At 39.3% G+C, this 22564-nt stretch overlaps 1 protein-coding gene and 3 non-coding genes across 8 annotated transcripts; all 4 read right to left on the minus strand.

Moving 5' to 3' along the window:
• Positions 1-3065: 3065 nt before the first annotated feature.
• KANSL2 (KAT8 regulatory NSL complex subunit 2) lies at positions 3066-20133 on the minus strand. 5 transcript variants are annotated; one of them, XM_059402999.1, is made up of 10 exons: positions 20063-20133; positions 19258-19516; positions 18293-18471; positions 17654-17768; positions 13706-13869; positions 13316-13482; positions 12689-12785; positions 8619-8872; positions 4695-4814; positions 3066-4050 (listed from the first exon to the last, which is right to left on the minus strand). In XM_059402999.1, exons 2-10 carry the CDS (start codon positions 19506-19508, stop codon positions 3916-3918), a joined length of 1482 nt encoding a protein of 493 aa, XP_059258982.1. In that variant the 5' UTR covers positions 19509-19516; positions 20063-20133; the 3' UTR covers positions 3066-3915. The 5 variants fall into 5 exon arrangements, with proteins under 5 accessions (XP_059258982.1, XP_059258985.1, XP_059258981.1 ...); XM_059403002.1 differs by lacking the exon at positions 20063-20133 and adding an exon at positions 19963-20056 and having other exon boundaries at positions 8721-8872; XM_059402998.1 differs by lacking the exon at positions 20063-20133 and adding an exon at positions 19963-20056.
• On the minus strand, positions 4250-4385 carry LOC132021034 (small nucleolar RNA SNORA2/SNORA34 family). Its single transcript, XR_009405213.1, has one exon. It is a non-coding gene; the product is annotated as a small nucleolar RNA SNORA2/SNORA34 family (small nucleolar RNA).
• On the minus strand, positions 5932-6064 carry LOC132021033 (small nucleolar RNA SNORA2/SNORA34 family). The gene has a single exon (XR_009405212.1). It is a non-coding gene; the product is annotated as a small nucleolar RNA SNORA2/SNORA34 family (small nucleolar RNA).
• On the minus strand, positions 12465-12601 carry LOC132021031 (small nucleolar RNA SNORA2/SNORA34 family). The gene has a single exon (XR_009405211.1). It is a non-coding gene; the product is annotated as a small nucleolar RNA SNORA2/SNORA34 family (small nucleolar RNA).
• Positions 20134-22564: the final 2431 nt, after the last annotated feature.

Below are 22564 nucleotides of genomic sequence, written 5' to 3' on the forward strand. Positions count from 1 at the left end.
AGGGTATGTGCTTTGGTGAGTGCTGATTCACAGACCTGTATCCCTGGGGATAAAAATACATGTGTATAAAAAATAAAAAATTAAAAAAAAAAAAAGAACATTGCCCAGGATTGCTAGATCTTCCAGTCAAGAAAATTTTAATGCATTTTTTTCATTTTCAAAATTGTGCCCCCCCCCCACACACACAACCAAATATGGGCCAAATCTGATACAAAAGTCATCAGTTGCAACCTGTGGCTCAAAATAAGGTAACGTCAATAGAGAAGAAGAAAGAAACCCAAAGGATATTATGAAGAGAGAATTGTGATAGTTATCAATTGGGTGAGGGCAGAAGAGAGGGGTAAAAATGGATGACTTCCAGATCTCCAGTTTGGTCACTGGGTGGATGGTTTGTCATTCGCTAAGCCAGGAAACACAGGTAGAAGAGGCTTAAGGGACATTCAGATAGCTAATCAGCAGAAGGATTAGAAGACTGGGAAAACAGAAGCCTTTTTATATGCCTCAGTTCTTTCCCACCACCACTCCCATTGCTACATCTTCAGCTCAGCTGCGTCAGTGATACCTGGGCAAGTGATGAAACAAGCAAAAATCAAAGTGACATCTGGAAGTAAGCAGACTGTCTGAGAAAAGTTGGGTAGATATACCCATCAAATGGAACCATCCATGGTGGGTTAAACAGTGAGGCTGAGTGCTATCTGATGATGCTAGGATGGGGACTGTGCTGGTGACCTAGGGTTACAACCAAAGTGGCCAATCATTGCAGGCTGTGAGATTGGGGCAGCTGAGCCTGTTGCGGACCTCAAAGTGTTAACGAAAATAAAGTAACAGGGAATCCAGGAAATACTCTCTCCACTTAGAGGAAGCTAGATTTCAAAGATTGAGACTATGACCTCACCCATTACACACCATCCCTGGTTGCTGGAATCTGAAAGCATTAACCTATCTTTATCCCAAACATACAGGTCACAATATGGGACAATATTTAGGACAATATGGATGTACCTTGAAGGCATATGGTAAGTAAAATAAGCCAGACAAATACTGTATAATCCCACCTACCCATGGAATCTAAAAAAAAAATTTTTCTTAGAAACCGAGCAGATTGATGATTGTCACAGACAGGAGTGGGGGTGGTGGAAATGGGTGATGGTGGTCAAAAACTTTCAGTTACATGATGAATACATTCTGGAGAATTACAGGCTGGGGGAAAAAAGTTAAAAAGCTAAATGGGGAAGTGGGAGAGCCAAAGAGGTTTCTTAAAAGGAGGCCTCTTTGACCTGCAGCACAGAAGCACTCACAGTTGAGTGGCAGGCTGAGGACTTAATGAGTTGAATTCCAGAAAAGCCTAAACACTCCAAGTGGTACTGTTACACTAAGCTCAGGAGCCTGACTGGAAAAACCTGGAACCCTAAAGTATGGTATTACATCTGGATGGAAGCTCCCAAGAATACTGGCTCTGCAGACTATCACGAACCAAATCATGTTCACAGAAGTGGCCTATCACTCCCTAGCAAGAGTGAGCACTTCCCCCATGCAGAAGACTCTTAAAGAGGGCCACTCTTGCCGCACCTGCGTGGCTCAGTGGTTAAAGCCTCTGCCTTTGGCTCAGGTCATGATCCCAGGGTCCTGGGATTGAGCCCCACATCAGCGCTCTACTCAGCAGGAAGCCTGCTTGCCTTCCTGTCTCTGCCTACTTGTGATCTCTGTCAAATAAATAAAATCTTTAAAAAAAAAAAAAAAAGCGGGGGAACATTCTCACAAAACGTGTCCTCTTCTTCCCACAAAGCTGCCTCCACCTCATTTCTTTTCTGCCAGGCCAAAAAGCAGGTTTAAATCCCAGCATGATCCAGCTGGTAATGCACTGGGCCTGATAAGGGAGTAAAGAAATTGTACCTCAAAGAACTGTAAGAACTAGCTAGCAGGTATTGGTAGAAGGCAGAATACCCCTGGACTTGGATTTTAATCAAGAGGACCAGAACATAAAATTGTAAGAAGTCACTGGCTTGTAAGCATGTTTTCAGTACTCATAATTTAACACCTTGGCCAGGAGCCCAGAGAATGGGGGTAAAGTAGCTGCAGGGGCGCCTTTCAGAAACCTGGGAAAAATTGATGGCGAACACTCAGCAATGTGAAAATGCTGCCGTTGCCCTAGCAAGGAATCAAAAGGTGCAAATATGCCAGAATGGGTCCGTTATGTGAGACCCAGAGGACATTCCCATTCACCAAAGCCCTCAGGTAGAAGGGCTCCAATGTCACCAAGTTCAGTGAGCCTTCTACAGGCCAGGACGGAGCATGTTAACAACCATGAAGATCACCGGGCTACTAAATAGTAGAAGTCAGCTGGGCAGCACTTTAACAAAGGTCCAGGGACAATTCCAGGCACACATTTTACTGTGCTTCGCTTTATTGCACTTCGCAGATGCTGCATTCTTTTACAAACTGAAGGTTTGTGGAAAGCCCGCAACGACCAAATGTAGTGGCACCATTTTCCCAAAAGCATTTGCTCACTTTGTGTCTGTGTCACATTTGTAAATCTTGCACGATTTCATTATCATGTTATGATAATCTATGGTAAGTGATTACCATTTGCTGAAAGCTCAAATGATGGTTAGCACTGTTTAGCTATAAAGTATTTTTGAACTAAGTTATGACTTTTTAAAGACATAACGCTATTACACACTTAGTAGATTACAGTACAGTATAACTTTTTATATGTGCTAGAAAACCAGAAAATTCATCTGACGTGCTTTATCAAGATATCTGTTTTGACTACAGTGTTCTGGAACCTAACCTACGTATCTCCAAGGCATGCCTGTAACAGACAACTTCTAGCATAGGTAACTCAGTCCTAAGTGAACTTTTATTTTAATCCTATCTTTAGATTCATCATCAAAATGATCTTGGCAGTTTACACCTATCTCTGCTCCAGCATCAGGCCCAACTTCAATACAAGTTTTTTACATACATTCCTAGCTCTAGAGAATTTTGGGATGATCATCAGACATTAATTGGGAGAAAAGCAATGCAAATGGGAGTAGGTGGCACAAAGAATGGGAAGAGGAAGATCTCTAAAACTGGTAGGCTTTAATAAGGAAGTTCCCCCCATTTCCATTTACTTCTTACAGGTTTTTATCTTACCTTCCAAACCAAACCAAGTTCCTGAAAATGTATTTTACTTCTTGGGATGGAAGTTAACCTGTCCTGTTTTTCCCTTTCCCATCAGATACAACTCCCTAAGGACCCAAAAAATATATATACACATTCAAATACAAAGAAAACATGCATTCAATTGTTTTACATTTTCATAACATTTTAACATTTAATAGAAACTATATACAATAATTTTTATTATATTTTACATAAGATAGCCACTACAGAAATTTACATAGGTTAGAAGCAAGATGGATGATTAAAGAGGGCCCAGTCCTGTGGGCTATTTTCAGAGATGATAGGTCAGAGTTCAGTGGAGGAAGGAGGGGTTCAGATTACCAATCAGGTGAGGTGAAGAAAGGCTAAAACACAGGCCATTAGATAGAGATAATCAGACGCTGGGTTCCATTAATAACCCAAAGGTACACACATCTCCTACCTAAACACCTATGCGTATTTGTGCCTGGACCTGGGAATTCCCATTACAAAGATGTCTCTCCCTTAGGCACAATCCCAAACACTCTCAGTCCCAGCAGCTCTGACAGGAATCACCTATCTCTCTCTTCCCTGTGCAGAGTGGGAAGACGCTCTTGGTCCCTCCCCAACAAATCTGGTTTATATTTGACTACAGCACTCAATAACCCAGAGGAAAAACAACACCATAGTCGGAGGTGTCCTTCAGTGCGAGACAGTCATAAATATTTGTTTAAAGAATGGAAAATTCAAATCCACCAAAGTCAGATAAATGGTTTCCCAAACAAATCATCAACTGATAGAAGAAGAGTGTTCTGGCTTCCCATTTGTAGTAGCCACTCCGCTCTGAGGCAGTGGTGCAGAGGCTTTCTCAGAATTTCGAGCCCCCTGTGATCTGCACCCATCTCCAGCCATCTGCATCTGGCCCTGTTAAAAGGAAGTCACTTTGGTTACAAATCCTTTCATTATGGTCTGAAACACGAATGTGACTTATCAAGATCATGACAGCAGAAATATAGTAACTGAGAGGTTGCTCTTCCCCATTCTGTACTATCTCTGATCCCTGGAGTCAGTGGCCATGACAGGTAGCATTCCTGAGGCCCTCCCAATGGGAGGGAGTGCTATGGGTTGTTTCTTCCAATGAAACAGCCATTCTCTGCTGAGGTTCCAGAACAGCCAGGAGATCACAGGAAGACAGTCCTTTGGGCCTCTGCTTGAAACAAACAGCTATAGTACAACTGCTAGTCTTCAGTCAGGGCCATGGTACCCCACCCAAGGCTCTTCTTTGACTTGTCCTTATGCTACGATGAAAATAATTCCAGTGCTGAACTCTCCCTTTAAATGATTTATGTAGATTCCTTGTCTTAACCTCTTCTAGTTAACTAAAGAAACACGCATTTTGCTCTCTGAAATTCTGGGACTAGTGGTGTTCTCTTTAAAGGGCCCATTTATAGAACTGCCATCTGGGGCCCCTATACAGTCTACTTGTGATGACAACCCCACACTGGGAGTACATGCTAGCCATAGCCAGCAGGGAGACCTGTGCCTGGATGGGGTTGTCCTTCACTTGCCAGAATATCCACCGGGCCTTCGGCAATTTCTTTGACTGAATGATCTTCAAGGGTTAGTGAAGGATCAAAAAGTAAGGGTGAAGGAGGGCACTGCATACCATCACCCACAACATCCAAGTCCTAGGAAAAGAAAGAGAAAAAGCCTATCAGTAAAACCAAGGGAACCAGTAAGCTGAAGCTGGCGTATTTTTCATAAACCTCAAAGCAATTTTCCCATATTTCTCTCACTCCCTTGCCTACCTTTAACCAAAAAAAGATTTTTCCCAGAATGTCCAACAAATGGGATAAGATCCAAAAGCACTAAAAACTTTTGCCTGCTGCTGAGTATAAAGCACAGACCACTGTACTAGCATTAAAAAAAAAAAAAAAGGTATTTTCAAATACAAAAATTCAGAGACAAAAATGTAGAATAGTAGCTACCAAGGGCTGGAGGGAGAGAGGAAGCAGGAGTTATAGTTCAATGAGTCTTGAAGCTGACAGAAAAATTCTAGAGATGCACAACGGTGACAGGTGCTCGATACTGTGAATGTACGTTAACACCACGAATTGTACAGGTAAAAATGGTTAACAGTAAATTTCATGTTATAAAAGTTTTACAAAAAAATTTTATTTAAAAAAAAAAGTGTATTCCTTCTAAAACTAACTGTAGACACCATATAAGTTCACCAGTGGTGAACCTAATATGGACAATCAGCATAATCACAAACTAAAATAAAATACTGCTTTCATAGACTGGACAATATGCAAGGTGGCTGGCTGGCTGTCGGTAGAGCATGCAACTCCTGATCTCAGGGTTCTAAGTTCAAGCCCCATGATGAGCACAGAGCTTACTTTAAAAAAAAAAAAAGGCTGGACAATATGAGATTGCTTGATTAATGCCCAACAGTCACAGTGAGGTAAGAAGTACTATTTGGATGAAGTCCCTATCCTCTCCCAGAAATCTCTAATTCTTAAACAAAACATACTTCAATTGCTCTTTTAAGAGGGGGCAAAGGGGAGGCACCTGGGTGGTTCAGTTGGTTAAGCATTTGCCCTCTGCTCAGGTCACGATCTTGAGATCCTGATGTCCTGGGAAGGAGGCCCATGTCAGGCTCCCTGCTTCTTGGGGAGTTTGCGTCTGTCTGCCCCTCCCCCCACACTCCTGCTCTCCCCTCTCTCCTCTGCCTCTCTCAAATAAATAAAAGCTTTTTTAAAAAGGAGGAAAAATAAGAGAAGAAAGAAAATCATATTCCATAATCTATGTTCTTCCAATTGAAGGAGCCATTGCCACTGGTATGCTGAATGGCTTCCAAACCACAGAAACACAGTACTCTTGGCTCCTGTTTGAAACCAACAGCTACAGCAAACCACTGGTCTTGATTCAGGGCCAAAAGCATCACAAAGCCACAATGTGTCAAACTAACTTTCATGCTACCAAGAGTCTACTGCAAAACTCCCTTCCCAAGAGTGAATTTACAAAGGGCTTCTACTCCCCATGCCAAATCCACTTTATAGAGGTTGTTTCCAGTAATCGAGCTTTACAAGAGACTTAGTTCTATGCTTTTCTATGCTTTTAAATTAAGTCTAAGCAAGTGAAACCCTTTCTTTTGTGTGCTAATTACCAAATTAAGTATCACACTTCACTACAATTAAGGTAAAGAATATTAATTTAAAAATGTACTACATTTAAGCCTGCTCAATTTAAGCAGAAATTCAGAAAAGGATATGGTCAGCTACCTAACATCTATTTCAGATGTGTTAGAAACTATTTACTTATTTTCCATTCCATTATGAGAGTGCTAAGTAGGGGGGAGGGGGCAGACAGAGAGACCCTTCAAGGGGACTCTCACAACCCATGAGATCATGACCTGAGCCAAAACCAAGAGTCCCACACTAAACTGACAGAGCCAGCCAGGTACCCCTAGAAACTTCTGTACTATCCACAGAAACCAGTATTCTCATGTGGTTAAGCCTGTAAAATGTTCTCTTCAATTCTTTTACTATGCACAATTATTATACATATAATTAACTTGGCATTTGAAAGAACCAATTTAGGGACGCCTGGGTGGCCTGGGATAGAGCCCCCAGTTTGCTTCTACCTTGCTCAGCAGAGTGCCTGCTGCTCCCCCTGCCTGTGTGCCCTCTTGCACTCTCTCTGGCAAATGAAAAAATAAATGAATAAATGAAAAATAAAAGAACCCACGAGGCATGAAGTTTCCCAAGTCTCAAGACGACAATGGTATGGAAATGTTTTGTAAAGAAAATAGATATTCAAAAGGCTTTTCTCAAATGTTCATTTTGTCTGTTACAAGAATTAAAATTGGGGAGGGGTGCCTGGGTGGCTCAGTGGGTTGAAGCCTCTGCCTTCGGCTCAGGTCATGATCTCAGGGTCCTGGGATGGAGCCCCGCATCAGGCTCTCTGCTCAGCAGGGAGCCTGCTTCCCTTCCTCTCTCTCTGCCTGCCTCTCTGCCTGCTTGTGATCTCGGTAAAATAAAGAGAATCTTTAAAAAAAAAAAAATCAGATGAAATAAAATTTACTATCCTAATATATCTACATAAAATACATGTGCTAGTTTCTATATATTTACATTATTATCTGAAAGGAAAGTAGTGATATAGTGCTTATTAGGTTAATTTTCAGACCTTTAAATTTGCTCATGTTACTAAGTTTAAAAAAAAAAAAGATAGTGCCTCTGCACTTTCTTCACATTTAAAATGAAGGAAAGTGGACAAAACTGTCCTTATCAACAAAGGGCTATCTGTTCATTTACACTCTTCAACATAATCTCACTGGAAAAACTTGGGAAGTACTGAAGTATATAAAGGTCCCTTACTAGTTTTCATATTCTATGAAATCTGTGTTAAAGAAATTTTTTTAAAAAACAATTATAATCAGGATTATAATAAAAATGAAAACTTTATTATAAATGAAATAATGAAAAAAAGTTTAATAAGCCTATAGATTATATGTAACCAAAAGGGAGAAAGGGGATCATGAAAAAAAAAATTAGACCCAGTTTCTTCTTAGTATCACCTTTCTTTTTCAGATAGTACCCTGTCCTTTTATATCCTTTTTAACAAAAGCAAATCCCTTCAAGCCACCCAAACTTTGCTTCTACCATTAGTAAATAATCTGGCAAACTAGATTAAATTTTCCACTTATATTTGTTACATTAAACACGTCATGGTTATATACAAAATTTTATTATGAAATTCAGACTTATCTTCAGAACAAATAATGAAGACCTTTATCCAGAACATTAAATATTAACTAAAGTGCTAAGACAAAGATGCTATATCAACTGATCCCTGAGTCTGGAAGTAGGATAGTGCTAACTATGGGAACAAATAAAATCAGAGATGGGTTAATGGGTTGGGAACAACTGAGGAACAAGCTTAAAAAAGTAGTGTACACACTTAGAAGGCTGTAAATACTTAAAAAGAGATCACTGTTGTTCTAGTCCATTCACAACAGAATCTACAATAACACATCAAAAATAAAAGCCAGCAGCCAGAGCTATGTTTAGAGTCATTTCTTCAGGGGCGTATTAACCTGAAAATGAAACTTTACTACTACAGAGCAAACACAGCTTAAAACCGTCAAGAGTAGATATGAGAATTCATATGTACTATTAAGATTCTAGTGAATCACTCACTTTGTGGATGGGTACCAAGTTTCCTGGCTATACTAAATCCAAAACAATCTTGACTTTCCAGCTTCCCATAGTTTACAATTTAATTCCTTATCATTCCCTCAAATAAAGAAAAACTCCTGCCAACTTAATGGTGTCTAAATTAATATGCTAACATACAAACACAACCATACATGTAGCATTTCAAAAACTTTATCAAGTCTCCTGGCCACAAAAGATGAACCTAGTCTCACCATTAATAAATAAGGCCTTGCCTCAAGGGCCAACCAGAGCAGAGCTTCTCTAACTTACATCACTGAACTCCAGAGGTAAACTCTCAGTGGGCTGAAGCTCGGCAGCACTCAAGTACAGATCCATGGGGCCGGCTTCCAGATCGTCTGGCACAGACAGTACCTGCTCGGGCTTATACATCTGAGGAGGCAACTGGAAATGCAGTGGGCAGCAGGGATCCTCAGAGAGGCTTACAGGAACTGGTTTGTTGCAGGGTACCTCTTCAGACCCCTGGCAGCATTTGAAGAGAACCTGATTCGTGTCCTGACAAATATCTGTAGAAAAATGGTCAAGGGAAATAAAATGGATCTACTAGAGGCACAAAATACAAGTGTTATCTGCCATGTAAAATTCAAGGTCTGCACTACAGAAGACAACTGGTTACATGTGAAATAGAATCAAACAGAGTTGGCAATTTTTTCAAAGTTCTTCTCAAAGTGTCATTCACTAGCATCCAATTCCAGCTCTACTGGTAATTTAAATCTAGTCCCCAAATTACACTTCTGGATCCCAGTCATTTAAACTAGAGACACTAATCTTGTTCTCACTTGGGAGAGTCAAACACAAAACATTTGACAACCCTGCTAAGCAAACCTCAGTAACAATCCTAGGAATCTCCTACGAAACATTCTATGGCAAAAGCAAATAGCTTGCAGAAACACTACCAAGGCCTCCCAAGAATCAAGAAATACGGTGTTTCTGCTCTGTTAAGCACACTGGCAAAAAAAAAAAAAAAAAAAAAAACCTGCAAAAACTTCTTGAATCTTGTTTCCAAAATGTTTACATATGTTTAAAGCAGCAGGGAACTGGGGAAAATAGAAGCCCTAGTAATAGACAAAAAATAAAAGTTTCCATGCCCCCTTGCTTTTTTGGGGGGATAGGGATGGTAGTGCAGGGGAGAGTTCTGCCATGGTTCCAAAGAGAAAGGAAAGAAGATAATTTTGCTTATGAGGACCCATGGAAAGCAAGTACCCCAGGAACACTCCAAGAGGACTAACAACTTCTACAGAAAAGGGCAAGTTTCCAAGTTGGCAAAGCAGCTCTGTAGGATGAATCAAAATTAAACTGATTAGATAAACAATAAAATTTAGTTCAAGTTACTCTCTCTGTGAAATGTTTTATTCAAGTGATAACTATTTCTTGAAATCTTAACTACATGGTTTCCCCCTAGATTAACAGACAACTGTTATTTTAAATGTGGGCTTATTTTTAAACCAGAAGCCACAATTTTCTATGAACTAATTGTACCCAGAATTATAGAATTATGGGTAAATTTTCCTCCCAAATTTTAAGGTAATATCTAAAAATTAAGAAGTCTAGCATGTATTTTATTTTTAAGCCAAATAAAACTTCTTGAATAAAGCCATTTGTTTCAATCAATTCTTAGAAACTGCTAAACTCTTAAGACAGGGTTTCACAACTGTAATTCTACTGACATCACTGGCTGGCCTGTGCATTGTAGGATGCTTAGCAGCATTCCTGGCCTCTAGCCACTAGATGTCAGTAGCACTCTCATCCCTAAATTGTAAAAAGCAAAACTGTCTCCACACATCACCAAATGGGGATAAAATGGTCCCCAGTTGAGAACCACTTCTCTAAAAGAACAGTAAACAGTACAAAGTAAACAATACTTATCAAATGAAAATGAACAATCAAATGAACAAATACATGAATCTAACAGAAACAACCAGATTTGCATTCTCTATGTGCTTAAGAAAACCTAGTCTCCAATGTGCTTAAAAAGTCCAATCTTATTACATTATTAACACTTAAAATCAATCCATTAAATTAAAATGTTTTAATCCGAACTTTTTTCATGGAATTCAAAGGACTTTCACAAGTCTCTTATTTAATACAATATTCTGGAAAAACCCTCCCCCAACCTCCTCCACCCCCTTTCCTTTCCAATGGGGACAAGAGAGACAAAGAGAAGGGAATGGTTGACCTACAACTAGAGTCTGGGTCCTTCACTTTCAGTCCAGTGCTGTCTCCATTAGACCAGTGTAAAGAGTTAACAGGTCACCAATGGCAGTCGCTCTTTCTCTGGGATAAGGACTTAAGGAAGGGTAAGTGACTTAAGCAACTATGGAGTGGAAAGGAAAAAAGCATAAAACAAAAGAAATCATACTTCCCTTCTCCTTTCAAATACATTTCATTTTCAACTTTGCTTTTTAAAATATTAATAACCTAATAAACCATTTAGTATAATATTTTAAGTCTAAAATATTCCTCAATATCTATAAACTGAGTTTTTCTGAGTTATAAAGTAATTCACACTCCCTGAAGAAAACCTGGAAAGTACAAGGCAGAGGAATAAAGGGCATTCATAACCCCACCAACAAAAAGCAGTCAATTTCTGTTAATTCCCCTCCTAGTATTTGATTATATGTAATTTCATATTCTATTTTTGTCACAATCATTTTCCTAGGTAATTCATAAATTTTGATAAATCTAATGCTTATTGCCTAAACATATTCCATATAATGTTACATCATAATTTTCTTCTCTATATCCCATTTCTAAAAATGTAAAGGCTGTCTCCAGTTGAAGGAATTTTATGTAAAAATATCAGTCTACATTTTATTATATCTTTAAGATAAACTCCAAGGTAACATTATATCAAACAATATGAATACCGGCAGTGCCTGGGTGGCTCAGTGGGTTAAAGTGGGTTAAAGCCTCTGCTTCTGTCATGGTCTCAGGGTCCTGGGATCGAGCCCTGCATCAGGCTCTCTGCTCAGCAGGGAGTCTGCTTCTCTCTCTCTCTGCCTGCCTCTCTGCCTACTTGTGATCTCTCTCTGTCAAATAAATAAATAAAATATTTTAAAATATATATTTATGAATACTGCCAAGATCCTCACTAAAAAGCCTGTAGCACTTGATCTTCCCACTGGCAGTATTTAGAAGGACTCATTCACAACCTCACCTCAACTTCAACTTGAAATTCACTCATTCATTAAATATATATATACAAGTATCAAATTCACAGATTAAAAATTTTCTTATTTCCTGTTTCACTTATGGACAGTGAAGATAAACTTTTCAACATTGAGCCATCCTTTGCCCAATTGTTTTGAGCATTTATCTTTAGTTTTTAATTACCTTGCACCAAGTAATTTGTGTATTAAGGACAATAATCCTTTATCAGATATTACAATAATTAATAAACTGGTAAAATATTCAAATAAACAGAACAGAAAACAATTTTTTCCTCTCAGATGACCAAGAGAAGATTCTTTTTCTTTTCCTATTAAAAAAGATAAACTTCATTTCCAAATATTTTATATCTCTTGCCAGGCAAGTGAAATCCAGCAAGATTTAAGCCTTTTAGATAATAAAGACCATCATACTTAACAAGTGCTTTACTGTGAAATTAACTTTCTTGATATCCATAATAAGGATGCACTTACACAATTCAATAAACTCAGAAAGTCTTACAAACTGACAGTAAATGTGGTCTCATAGCAGAATCAAGAGATGCTATGATGGTACAAAGGCAAACGGGGAGCGTGGGGAGTAGAATCATTCTATTTTTGGAAATAGTAAGTATTCAATTTGAATGAATTCTAATATATACAAATTAAGGCCCTGACCATACAAAAGGATACTTCTTAAAGAAAGGTCACAGTTCAGAATCGACTGTTTTCTAGTGGAAAACCTGTATCAATTGTGTGTGTGTGTGTGTCTGTGTGTGTGTGTGTGAGAGAGAGAGAGAGAGAGAGAGATAACTGGATTTAACACTATTCTATTTCCAGTGAAACTATTCTATTTCCAGTGAAAAAGTTCTAGCACCGATCTCTGTATTTTGGAATCCCAATACTAATCTACTATAAATAATTATTAGCCCACTGCTATCTCCAATGACTCAGATATTTCTTTCTAATGAATTGACCATTACATTTCCAAAGTTTTGAAATGGCCAACAGACCATAGAAAGACATTTCTTTAGGCTCCTGTTTGAAACCAACAGCTTCAGCAAACTGCTGGCCTTGATTCAGGGCCAAAGGAAAGCAAAGACCTTCAATTAAGCAAACTATCAGAGATTCCCACCTAGCCTTTAGCTAGCAAATTGAACTGAATAAAAAAGATACGGGTAAGGCAATGTCTGGTCATTGGAAGAGACTGATTGGAACAACGAACATCATCCACAAAGGCCAAGCACCTCTGACTGGAACGAGTTGTGTGCGCCTACAATGGAGAAAACAGATAAATCAAACAAATCATCAATACAAAATACAGCCAACTGGAGCATCTGGGTGGCTCAGTTTGCATCCAGCTCTTCGTTTCGGCTCTGGTCATGATTTCAAGAGTTGAGAGACTGAGCCCATGCCAGGCTTCCTGCTCAGAGGGGAGTCTGCTTAAAGATTCTCTCCCTCTGCCCCCATCCCACTCACATGCACTCTCTGTCTGTCTCTATAAATCTTAAAGAAAGAGAGGGAGGAAGGAAGGAAGGAGGGAGAGAGGGAGGGAAAATACAACGAATTATCTATGAGAACAGATACTTGTAACATATAAGAAAGGTACATCCTTAAAAGCTAAAAAACTCAACACATGACAACCTCAAGATCAGCAGTCTCTGGACTCAAATGCTCTTTTCAATTTACCCCACGTACAATTAAGTCAGATTTCAGAGCCAAGACTGTACAGTGTTCTGACTATTACTCTAACTTAGTAAACAAAGCAAATACATACCCCTTAGAGGTATAAACACAAATTACCTGTTGGGCAGCACCATCTGTGGCCAGCATTCTGCGTTCCTTCAGCTGCCTATGTAATAAGGCTTCCACTCCGTAACGCTGGCGATACCGCCGAAGACACTTCAGACGCTTTAAGTTCTCTCGTTCTTTGGCCAAAAGTCCCTCTGGGCCAGTCAGGAGACTACTACCTGATGAGTCACAACAGTCAAGATGTTATGTGCCGAGCAACCAATGAAGGATGGCTGCTCCAAATTAACATGAAATAAACAGGGTAAATTCTGGCCATAAGATAGCTATTTTCAAAAGCAAATTCTCCTTCACTCCAGGTACCAAAACAGATAAATCTAACTACTACCAAATTCACATTGTGAACCCACAAACAGCTGGTTGGGACCAGCATAAAAAACTTGCCTAGAGCTTCATGTTCCACTTTGCGATTATGTAAATAACGTCGCTTCTTCTCTTTGAGCAGATGTTGAAGTCGTTTAAACTGATCGATGTACAAAGACTGCAAACGAATTAGCTTCTCACGCATTATCAGAGCAACTTCTTCTGCTGTGTAAACACCAGCATGTCTGGAATAAAACAGAATTCAGCAAAGAATAAGAAAACATAGTATTAAACCCAAGCTTAAAAGGAGAAAAGGGTAGAGAGGAGACTGAAGTTTGTTATTTAACAGTAAGCCACCACTGAGACAATCACCTTATTAAATATGAATGTTTTCATACACAGCATTCGAGTTATTAAAAAATAAATAATAGGGGCGCCTGGGTGGCTCAGTGGGTTAAAGCCTCTGCCTTCAGCTCAGGTCATGATCCCAGGTCCTTGGATAGAGCCCCGCATTGGGCTCTCTGCTCAGCCAGAAGCCTGCTTCCTCCTCTCTCTCTGCCTGCCTCTCTGCCTACTGTAATCTCTGTCTGTCAAATAAATAAATAAATAAATCTTTTAAAAAATAACAACAACAACAACAATAATAATAATAATAAAGAAAATCCCTGAACATTGGATACTAACGTATGATCTCACAATATGAGGAAGGGGAGTGGTTTCGTTATTTTCCCAGTTATCTGCAGTTAAGAAATGAAGATTTCGAACATTCAAATTTTTTATTAATCTACAATCTTATTCAATTTTATAATTCGTAATTTAGTCACTTAGTCAGGATAGCTTAAAAGTATTCAATTTAATAATATTACTATCTTAATAAGATTACTTATTATAGTAATAAGATATTACTATCTTATTATTATCTTAATAATATAAGATAGAATAATACTATCCTACTATTTTAATACTATTAAAATAGTATTAAAAATATTACTATTTTAATTGAAATTAGAAATTTCAATTTCTAATTTAAAATATATTCCTATATTGGAATTTACATGAGCCCTCAAAACACTGGTCCACAGTGGCTATTCACTGTCCCCAGCTCATTTTCTTAACAAATTTCTCAAAAATATAGCACCCTGGGGTGGCCCTTAATTGCCAAAGATCTAGATCCATATCAACTTTACTAAGCTTGGCCACCAATTATAAACATAAGAAATTATTCTAGTGATTATGATGAGGTCACCTAAGCAACTAAGTTAAAGAAGCAATTTAACTGGAGACTTTCCTGATTCTGACTTAAGTCTAAATGAAAAGATTAACTGCAAATTTTAAAGATCTTTGGTTCCATTAGCCTTGTATGATCATTACATAACCAGGAAGAGGACATTAGATATATACTTGACTTCCTATTTTCATATTTTAACTGAGTAAAAACTACATCCTTTATTTCAAACAATACTTACAAATTATGTACTCAAACTAATCTGAATTACAAATATTACACCTTCTTTAAAAATTAGCTATTAAGCCATTAAAACACACAGAATAAATAGAATTATTAACTTCAGGACCGAAAGCAAGTAATCTCTCCCCAAAAACTTTCTCGAATATAAATGGAAGCCAATACTACCTACCTGTGCATTAAGTACAATTACAAAGTAGTCTGAAGTAAAAATAACAAATTAAGAACCAAAACATCATGAATAAAAACTAACCAGTTATACAAATGACAAAATCTAAGACTACCAAAAAGTTGTGAAAAGGTTTTAAAAACATCTGAAGTCTAAATAAGATAACTAATTTGCATCTTCAGGAAAACAGGTTTGTTGCATTAATATGTTTGCAAACCTACTACTGAGGACTTAACCTAATGTTAATTTTGTTAAAATGAAATTAACTTCATTGTACCCTGCCAGAAGAGAATTTACCAATAGTCTAAGGACTAGAATTTATAAATGGAAAGTCACTATAATTAGAATTTACTACAAATCCCTGGGAAGAGTGGGTCATTTATTTAAAGATGGATGTTTCAGACATTCACAGCTAGTTACTAAAATCATGTACCAACTTCCTGTACTCTGATATTCACAAATTTAAGTCAGGGTCTTATTACTTGAATTCATCTTCAAAAAAGAGGGAGCCATCTTATATTCTATTAAATGTCTCTTATGAAAAAGTATTCCCCAAAATTTATTTTAGTAACAATGATGAAGACTCAATAACCTGAAATGACCTTTACAAAAACTAGTTCTGAATACCTGTAGAATGTCATATGATAAAAACTACTTTAAAGAAAATTACTTTTTAAAAAAGGGAAGATTTGGGGCACCTAGGTGGTTCAGTGGGTTAAAGCCTCTGCCTTCAGCTCAGGTCATGATCCCAGGGTCCTGGGATGAAGCCCCACATCTCATCGGGCTCTCTGCTCAGCAGGGAGCCTGCTTCCCCCTCTCTCTGCCTGCCTCCCTGCCTACTTGTGATCTCTCTGTGTCAAATAAATAAAATATTTTTTTAAAAAAAGATATATGCTGTTGTTAATGATTCAAAAAACGGTCCTAGTAACAACAAAACACTGACACCAGAGAGGAAATTAAAAGAATTTCATTAAATAAAAAGACTTATATTAAATTTAAGACATCAGTACGTAACCTTATTAACAAATTTAGTATTAAAAGACATTTAACAACTCTACTGACATCCCTAAAAATGCAAGTATTTTAGGAGGCCGAACTTTTTTTTGGATCATCTCATAGAGGAATTAAGAGAAACCTCATATTTAGTTGCCTACTTCATTTTCCCCTTTGAATATTCCTTTTAGGAGAAATCGACATCAAGTACCTAGTCCTTTTAACACTTATACATCTTATAAAATTAAGTGGTATTTTTAAGTTACACTAGCATAAATATGTCCCCTAGAGACTGATCCACTCTAAAGTACTACTGACAAAATCGAGTTTTTGGACCTTTGAAACTGAGTTATTTACCACACCAAAGGACAGTCATTTTGTGACTATAGAGAGCATATACCTCTTCAATGCAGCAAGTCTGGAATTTCCAGAAGCACAACTGGGACATAAAGGGGTATAAAGTTACTGCTGTGAGAGAATCCTGCTAGGTAATGAACATTCCTTTCTTTTCAAACTACTTAGATGAGACTTTCCAAACAAGTACTTCCGGAAGCGCTGACTAAATAGACATTACTCAAGAAAAATAGATGAAATTAATTCTACTTAGAAAATGTAAACCTAAATGACTTTTTATGACGAGACTAGAAATTCATTATCCCTCGTACTATTTACTTCTATGCAAACTGTCAATGGAAGTGTTGAGACAGTACACAGAAAGAATAAAGAAAATAAAAAAAGAAAAAATTAAACTAAACCCAAACCATGAGACAGAAATATGAGATTGTGAGTGGTAATGTTTTTTTTTTCCTACAACTCCTTAGGTGATCATGGGCTAAGTAAAGAGTAGAACCTTAGTTAAGATATAATTAGCCTGATTACTCACTTCTGGGATCCTAAATCGGTTTCTCTTTCTTAGGCATGAAACAAAAGGAAACTCCTGAACATCTTTTTATTTTTCTACTAGGGAAAAAAAAAACCTCATAAAATGTAAATTTGCAAAAAAAAGTAGTTATTCAAATACAGTAACATTACTGTTCCTGAGGTTTAAGCAGGAATCCATTTAAATCAATTTCCTCTTCTCTAACTGATCGAAACATTTCTCAACCAACCTCCTGTTATGTCCAAGAAATTTCCTATTTTCTCCCCTATACATTTTCATGTGCAGAATTTGATATCCAGAATTTTTCCAAATTCCCGACTTCCAAAAAAGAATAAAATCTTGCTCTGCAGCAAGACAGTGATGAACCAGGACACTTTAAAATACAGAAGCTATTACTGTTCACAAATAGCTAAACTCTCTTCACCCCTCCTAGGTTCTTTATCTATTAAAAGCATGCATTATTGTAGTCCACATTCTAACTACAAAAAAAAATTTAAAGTCTTATGTGGAGTTACAACTTACTTTAGGGGATCTTCTTGATCACTGTCTATGCTATCAGCTTCACTGTCAGGGTCACCTCTCCATGTCTGATCCACAGTAATGGGTTCCTGCTCCCCATCACTCCAGCTGTCTTCATCTGAGGCAAGGAAGGGAGAGCAGCCATTAAGACTTCCCACCTCTGTAACTCCACCACACAGAACTAGATTACTTAACCCATCAACCCAAACATTAACATTTAAGAGAAACAAACAAACAAAAACCCCCAACAACTTAATACAAAGGCACCGGCAAATAAAACTGGCTTGAAAAAATATAACCCAAGTAAGGTTACTTAAAACATAAATAAGGTAACTGTGCCCTCAAAAGGACAGAGAGGTCAACTCAAAATTATTCTTGCTTCCTGAAATTACCTTGCCTAACAAAGACAAGCATAAAAACGGCAATGAAGGAAAGTTATAAACTCAAGACAGTAAACCCAAGTACATACTACATCAAACCGAAAAGAACTGGTGAACACAACAATCCTGGAATTCTCACCAAATTGTCAATGAATTACAATTTTATTCTATTATCATGTGTATGTTCAAGGCACTGTGCTAAACCAAAATAAGTTCTTTAACTTACTTTTTCCTTTTTCATTCTAGGAGAAAAGATTCTTACCCAGAATTCGACTAGCTTCACTGCGGCTACTTTCTGGAGTTTGAGACCCCAGCTCTGTCTTAGCGTAAGAGCTTAGCTGGCACAAGAGTGTTTCACCCACAGGCCCTGGACTGGTCTTCTTCATTTGAGCATGAAGTGCCAGGGCATTCCTACGGGCATGTTCAGCACAGAAAGACACGCTAAGGAGACAAAATATTAACATTTTATACTCACGTCCCTTCTTGAAAGAGTTCAACCATTTTCACAGTCACTAGTTTTAGATCATTTTTAGGAAATTAAAATAACTACTACCTTCATTTATAAGTTAAAAAGGCCAGTAAGACAGAGTAATTTAACCGGCCCAATGTCAACTCATTTGGTCTTACTAAGGGGACATGCAGGTAGCATAATAATCTTGGCGCTTCATTCATCAAACTAAACATCCCAGCTATAAAAATGCTGACATCACCTTAGAACAAATCAAAGAGATCCACTTGCATCTCTCAAAATTGTTTCTGGTAACTCTACATTTTACTTCAGTATCTATCCACTGAAGGTAATAAGATTAGAGGCACAATTTTAAATCCAAAATATACATGCAGAATTAACTAGCCAAGATATGTTTCTGCATGAATACTTTTGCTTCAATGATGAAAGCTATGAAGCCATTCCTAGAAGAATGCACATATACACAACTTAACAAAGGGCCAGGGACCCCAGGGTTAAGAATAATCTAGAATATCCCCTTATTTTATAGACAAGGGAAAAGGTCTAAAGAAATTAAATGAGTGCCCCAACTGGAAGTGGCCTCTTTGCAGTCTTCAACGGTTTGGGTGTTGGTGTTGGTTTTTTTTTTTCTCCTCAAGGAATATCCACATCCCCAATTTTAGAAAAACTCCACCTATTCACAAGGCCATAATATCCACCTCCCCCTCTCGTTTTAAAACTAAAAATAAAAACGATATAGATTATCTATACATATATACCCATCTTTCTTCTCAGGCTTTGGAGCAGCACTGGGACATCTTTTTCCATTCTTCGTTGATATATAACTACACTGCTTGAAGGGAGCATTCTTGTCCTCAAGGATATGCTTAATGCAAAACTCCTGCCCCTCCAGACGAGGCTGCGAGCATGGGCGATGAGTGAATGAACAAGACAGGGGTTCCAGGGACCTGGGCACTGGGGTGATCCTTCCCCGATTGGTCGGCAAGACGTGGATCCGAATCCTGTTCATACCAAAACCTGCAGGGTCACACAGATCAAAAAGCCCTTACCCTTCCCGAAAATTCCTGCTCCACGACATCCGGGCCGACCGCGGGTAGTTTCCAAAAGACTGGCAGAAGTCACACTCCGTAACTGCCCTCCTCCCACGTCTCCCCAGGCCACCAGTCCATTTGTCTCACTTCAATTTCTCCCCCATGCCCGCCGCCACCCGAACCACCAGCACTAAGTATCTCGGGCACGCACGGCCGCCGCACAAGCCGGGAGCGCCCGCCCCACGCGGCTGCAGCAACGCCGCAGCGCCGCGCCGGGCCTCCGCCTCCCTGCACGCCGCCTTTGTCCCGGCCCGCCTCAGAGCTCACGGCTGGGCCCTGCCCGTCCTCGGCCGCCCGTGCAAGCGCCATTTTGTCCTCCGGCTCTGGGCACCAGAGAATCTGGCTTCTGGAAGCCTACAGAAGGAAAACAACCTCGACGCTGACTGGGACGAAGTAGCAGCTCGAAGACGGAAGGAGGGGAGAAGCAGCAGCCTAACTGCGGTAGCGAAATTAAGCACCGCCGCCATCTTACCTCTGCCTCCACGCCGCACCGCGCCGCTACCTCTCTGGGCGCGCCACCCGCGTCTAACTCGACCCCGCTCCTTTCCAAGCTCCCAACCCCTGATTGGCTACTGTGCCCACGGCTGTGTGTCACCATTGGTCGAGGCCGGCTAGCTATCACGGCTGGGGGGCGGGGCGCTGAGGAAAAGCGCGGCTGGGGTGGCTAAGACAACCTGTCCGTCAGTCAGCAACTCCGCCCCGGGGAGAATGAGGTTGACCGTACGCTGGCTGCGGGAGTCGCTCACGCGGCAGCGCTGTGCTTCCAGTTCGCGGCATGGGTAGTTTTCAGGCTGCTTTTACCGCTGTGTGGGCCTAGGCTGCTGTTACCTCACCACCCTGACACAGCGGGTAAAAAAATCAGACATGCAGAGGCCAAAAATCGCTGTACAGTTGACTCTTACTTTTTATACAGGAAAAGGCTGTAGTTTTCTTTGTGAGCAGTTCATTTATTGAAACATTGAGTATTTACGGAGCCTGGAGAATTTATAGTTTATAAACACTTGATTTTTCAGAGCAACCCTGAAATAAGGGGGCTATTGTCTCCAGTTTTACCGATAAGATAACCGAGGAACAGAATGGACCTCTATCTAGTTACGGGAGAAGGAGGTGAATGTTATGAACCCAGCCCTCATTCTTTATCCCTACTATATGCCTCTCATATAGTATAGACCATGACCAAGAATAAGGAAATACGAGTTCCGGTTTAGGCCCAGCTTCTCTAAAATCCTCTACAATTTCACGCGAAATAAGGCGGGTATATAGAAATGGGAAACATGGGTGCCTGGGTGGCTCAGTGGGTTAAGCCTCTGCCTTAGGCTCAGGTCATGATCTCAAGGTCTTGGGATCAAGCCCCTCAGCGGGGAGCCTGCTTCCCCCTCTCTGCCTGCCTCTCTGCCTACTTGTGATCTCTCTGCCAAATAAATAAAATAAGATCTTTTTGAAAAAAAGAAAAATGGCAGACACAATCCCAATTTTATCATATTTTAACGATTTTTAGTTAAATCATCTTTCTTCATCTCCACTGCACCTCTTATTGGAAGGAACCAACAATTTCCCCCTCTCACCTTTCTGGATCTCTTCTGCATCCCATCCTTCCAATGCTTCTTTATCTATTGTCAGTTTAAGAGGTTTCTCCAGCACCAATAAGCAGGTATGATTCACACTGCAGGTGAGCACAAAGAATCTACAATGCTCAACAACAGTAGTTTGGACACAAAAGTGATTAAAATAAAAATGGGGGAGGGCAGTTGGAAGAGATGCCATTTCCAGATTAGGGAGTCCCTAGAAGGCTCTTTCCTGAAATTCATTTATTCGATAAATATTTATTGAGCACCTAAGTGCCTTGGGGATACAGAGAGTAGAAGAAAGATAAACCTGCTCTTTCGGAGTAATCATTCTAGAGCAGCTGGGGGTTGTGGATGTGATACAAACGATATTAACAGCAACTGTGATTTATACACAAAAGCAAACACTCCAACCCTCAGAATGGGTACAGAAGAAGACATTTGTTATAAACTCTACAACTCCAAACTAGCAGGAGGCAATCACATTACAGAAAATAGGGGAATCAGAATCTGCAACCAGGGCTGCCTGGTTGGCTCAGTTGCTAGAGCATGCAACTCTTGATCTTGGCATCCTATGTTTGAGTACCATGTTGAGCGTAGAGACTACTTAAAAATAAAATCTTAAAAAAAGAAAGAAAAAAGGAATCTGCAACCAAGTGTGATATTAAAAAGGAATATTAAAACTCTACTACAGAGAACAATGAAGAGGCAACAGGAACCATATAGGGATAAACAGACTTTAATTAGAGTGTCTACTATAGGTCTTAGCTGAAAAAGAAAAAAAATCCTCCTGATAAGCTCAAGATAGGAAAAAAAATGCTATTTAGAACCACTTCCTTCTAAGCGGGAGAAAAGGAAGGATATTATTAAAGACGTTGGCAAATTCTTTGTGCTGTTTAACAAAGTAGATGGCTGTTTTTAAGCCACTGAACACTTTGTTAGCTATTGAATAGGTTAAAGTGGACCTGAGGCTGTTTGTAAATAGAATTTGGCAAAGATGAATACTTGAAGGAAATAGATTTTTTGAGAATTTGGGGTTTGGGGAGCCAATCGTAGAGAAAGAGGTTTGTGTGTGTGCACGCAAGACAGAGAGTATGAATGAAGGCCAAACTCCTTTCTGTAAGTCATCCTCATCTCAGTATGACAACTCTATCTTTACAGTTGGTTAGGCCAAACACTGGTAATCATCTGTGACTACTCTTCAACCCTACAGCAGATCCTACTGGCTCCTACTGAAAGATATATAACTTCTCATTATCTGGTCTAAGCCGCTTTCATCTCTTACCTTAATTATTGTGAAAACCATCTTAAATACAGCAGGCCAGGGGTGCCTGGGTAGCTCAGTTGGTTAAGCATCTCCCTTCCGCTCATGATCCTGGACTCGTGGGATCCACCTCCATACTGGGCTC

The sequence above is a fragment of the Mustela nigripes genome, chromosome 6 (genome assembly GCF_022355385.1).
Source record: "Mustela nigripes isolate SB6536 chromosome 6, MUSNIG.SB6536, whole genome shotgun sequence".
NCBI lineage: Eukaryota > Metazoa > Chordata > Mammalia > Carnivora > Mustelidae > Mustela > Mustela nigripes.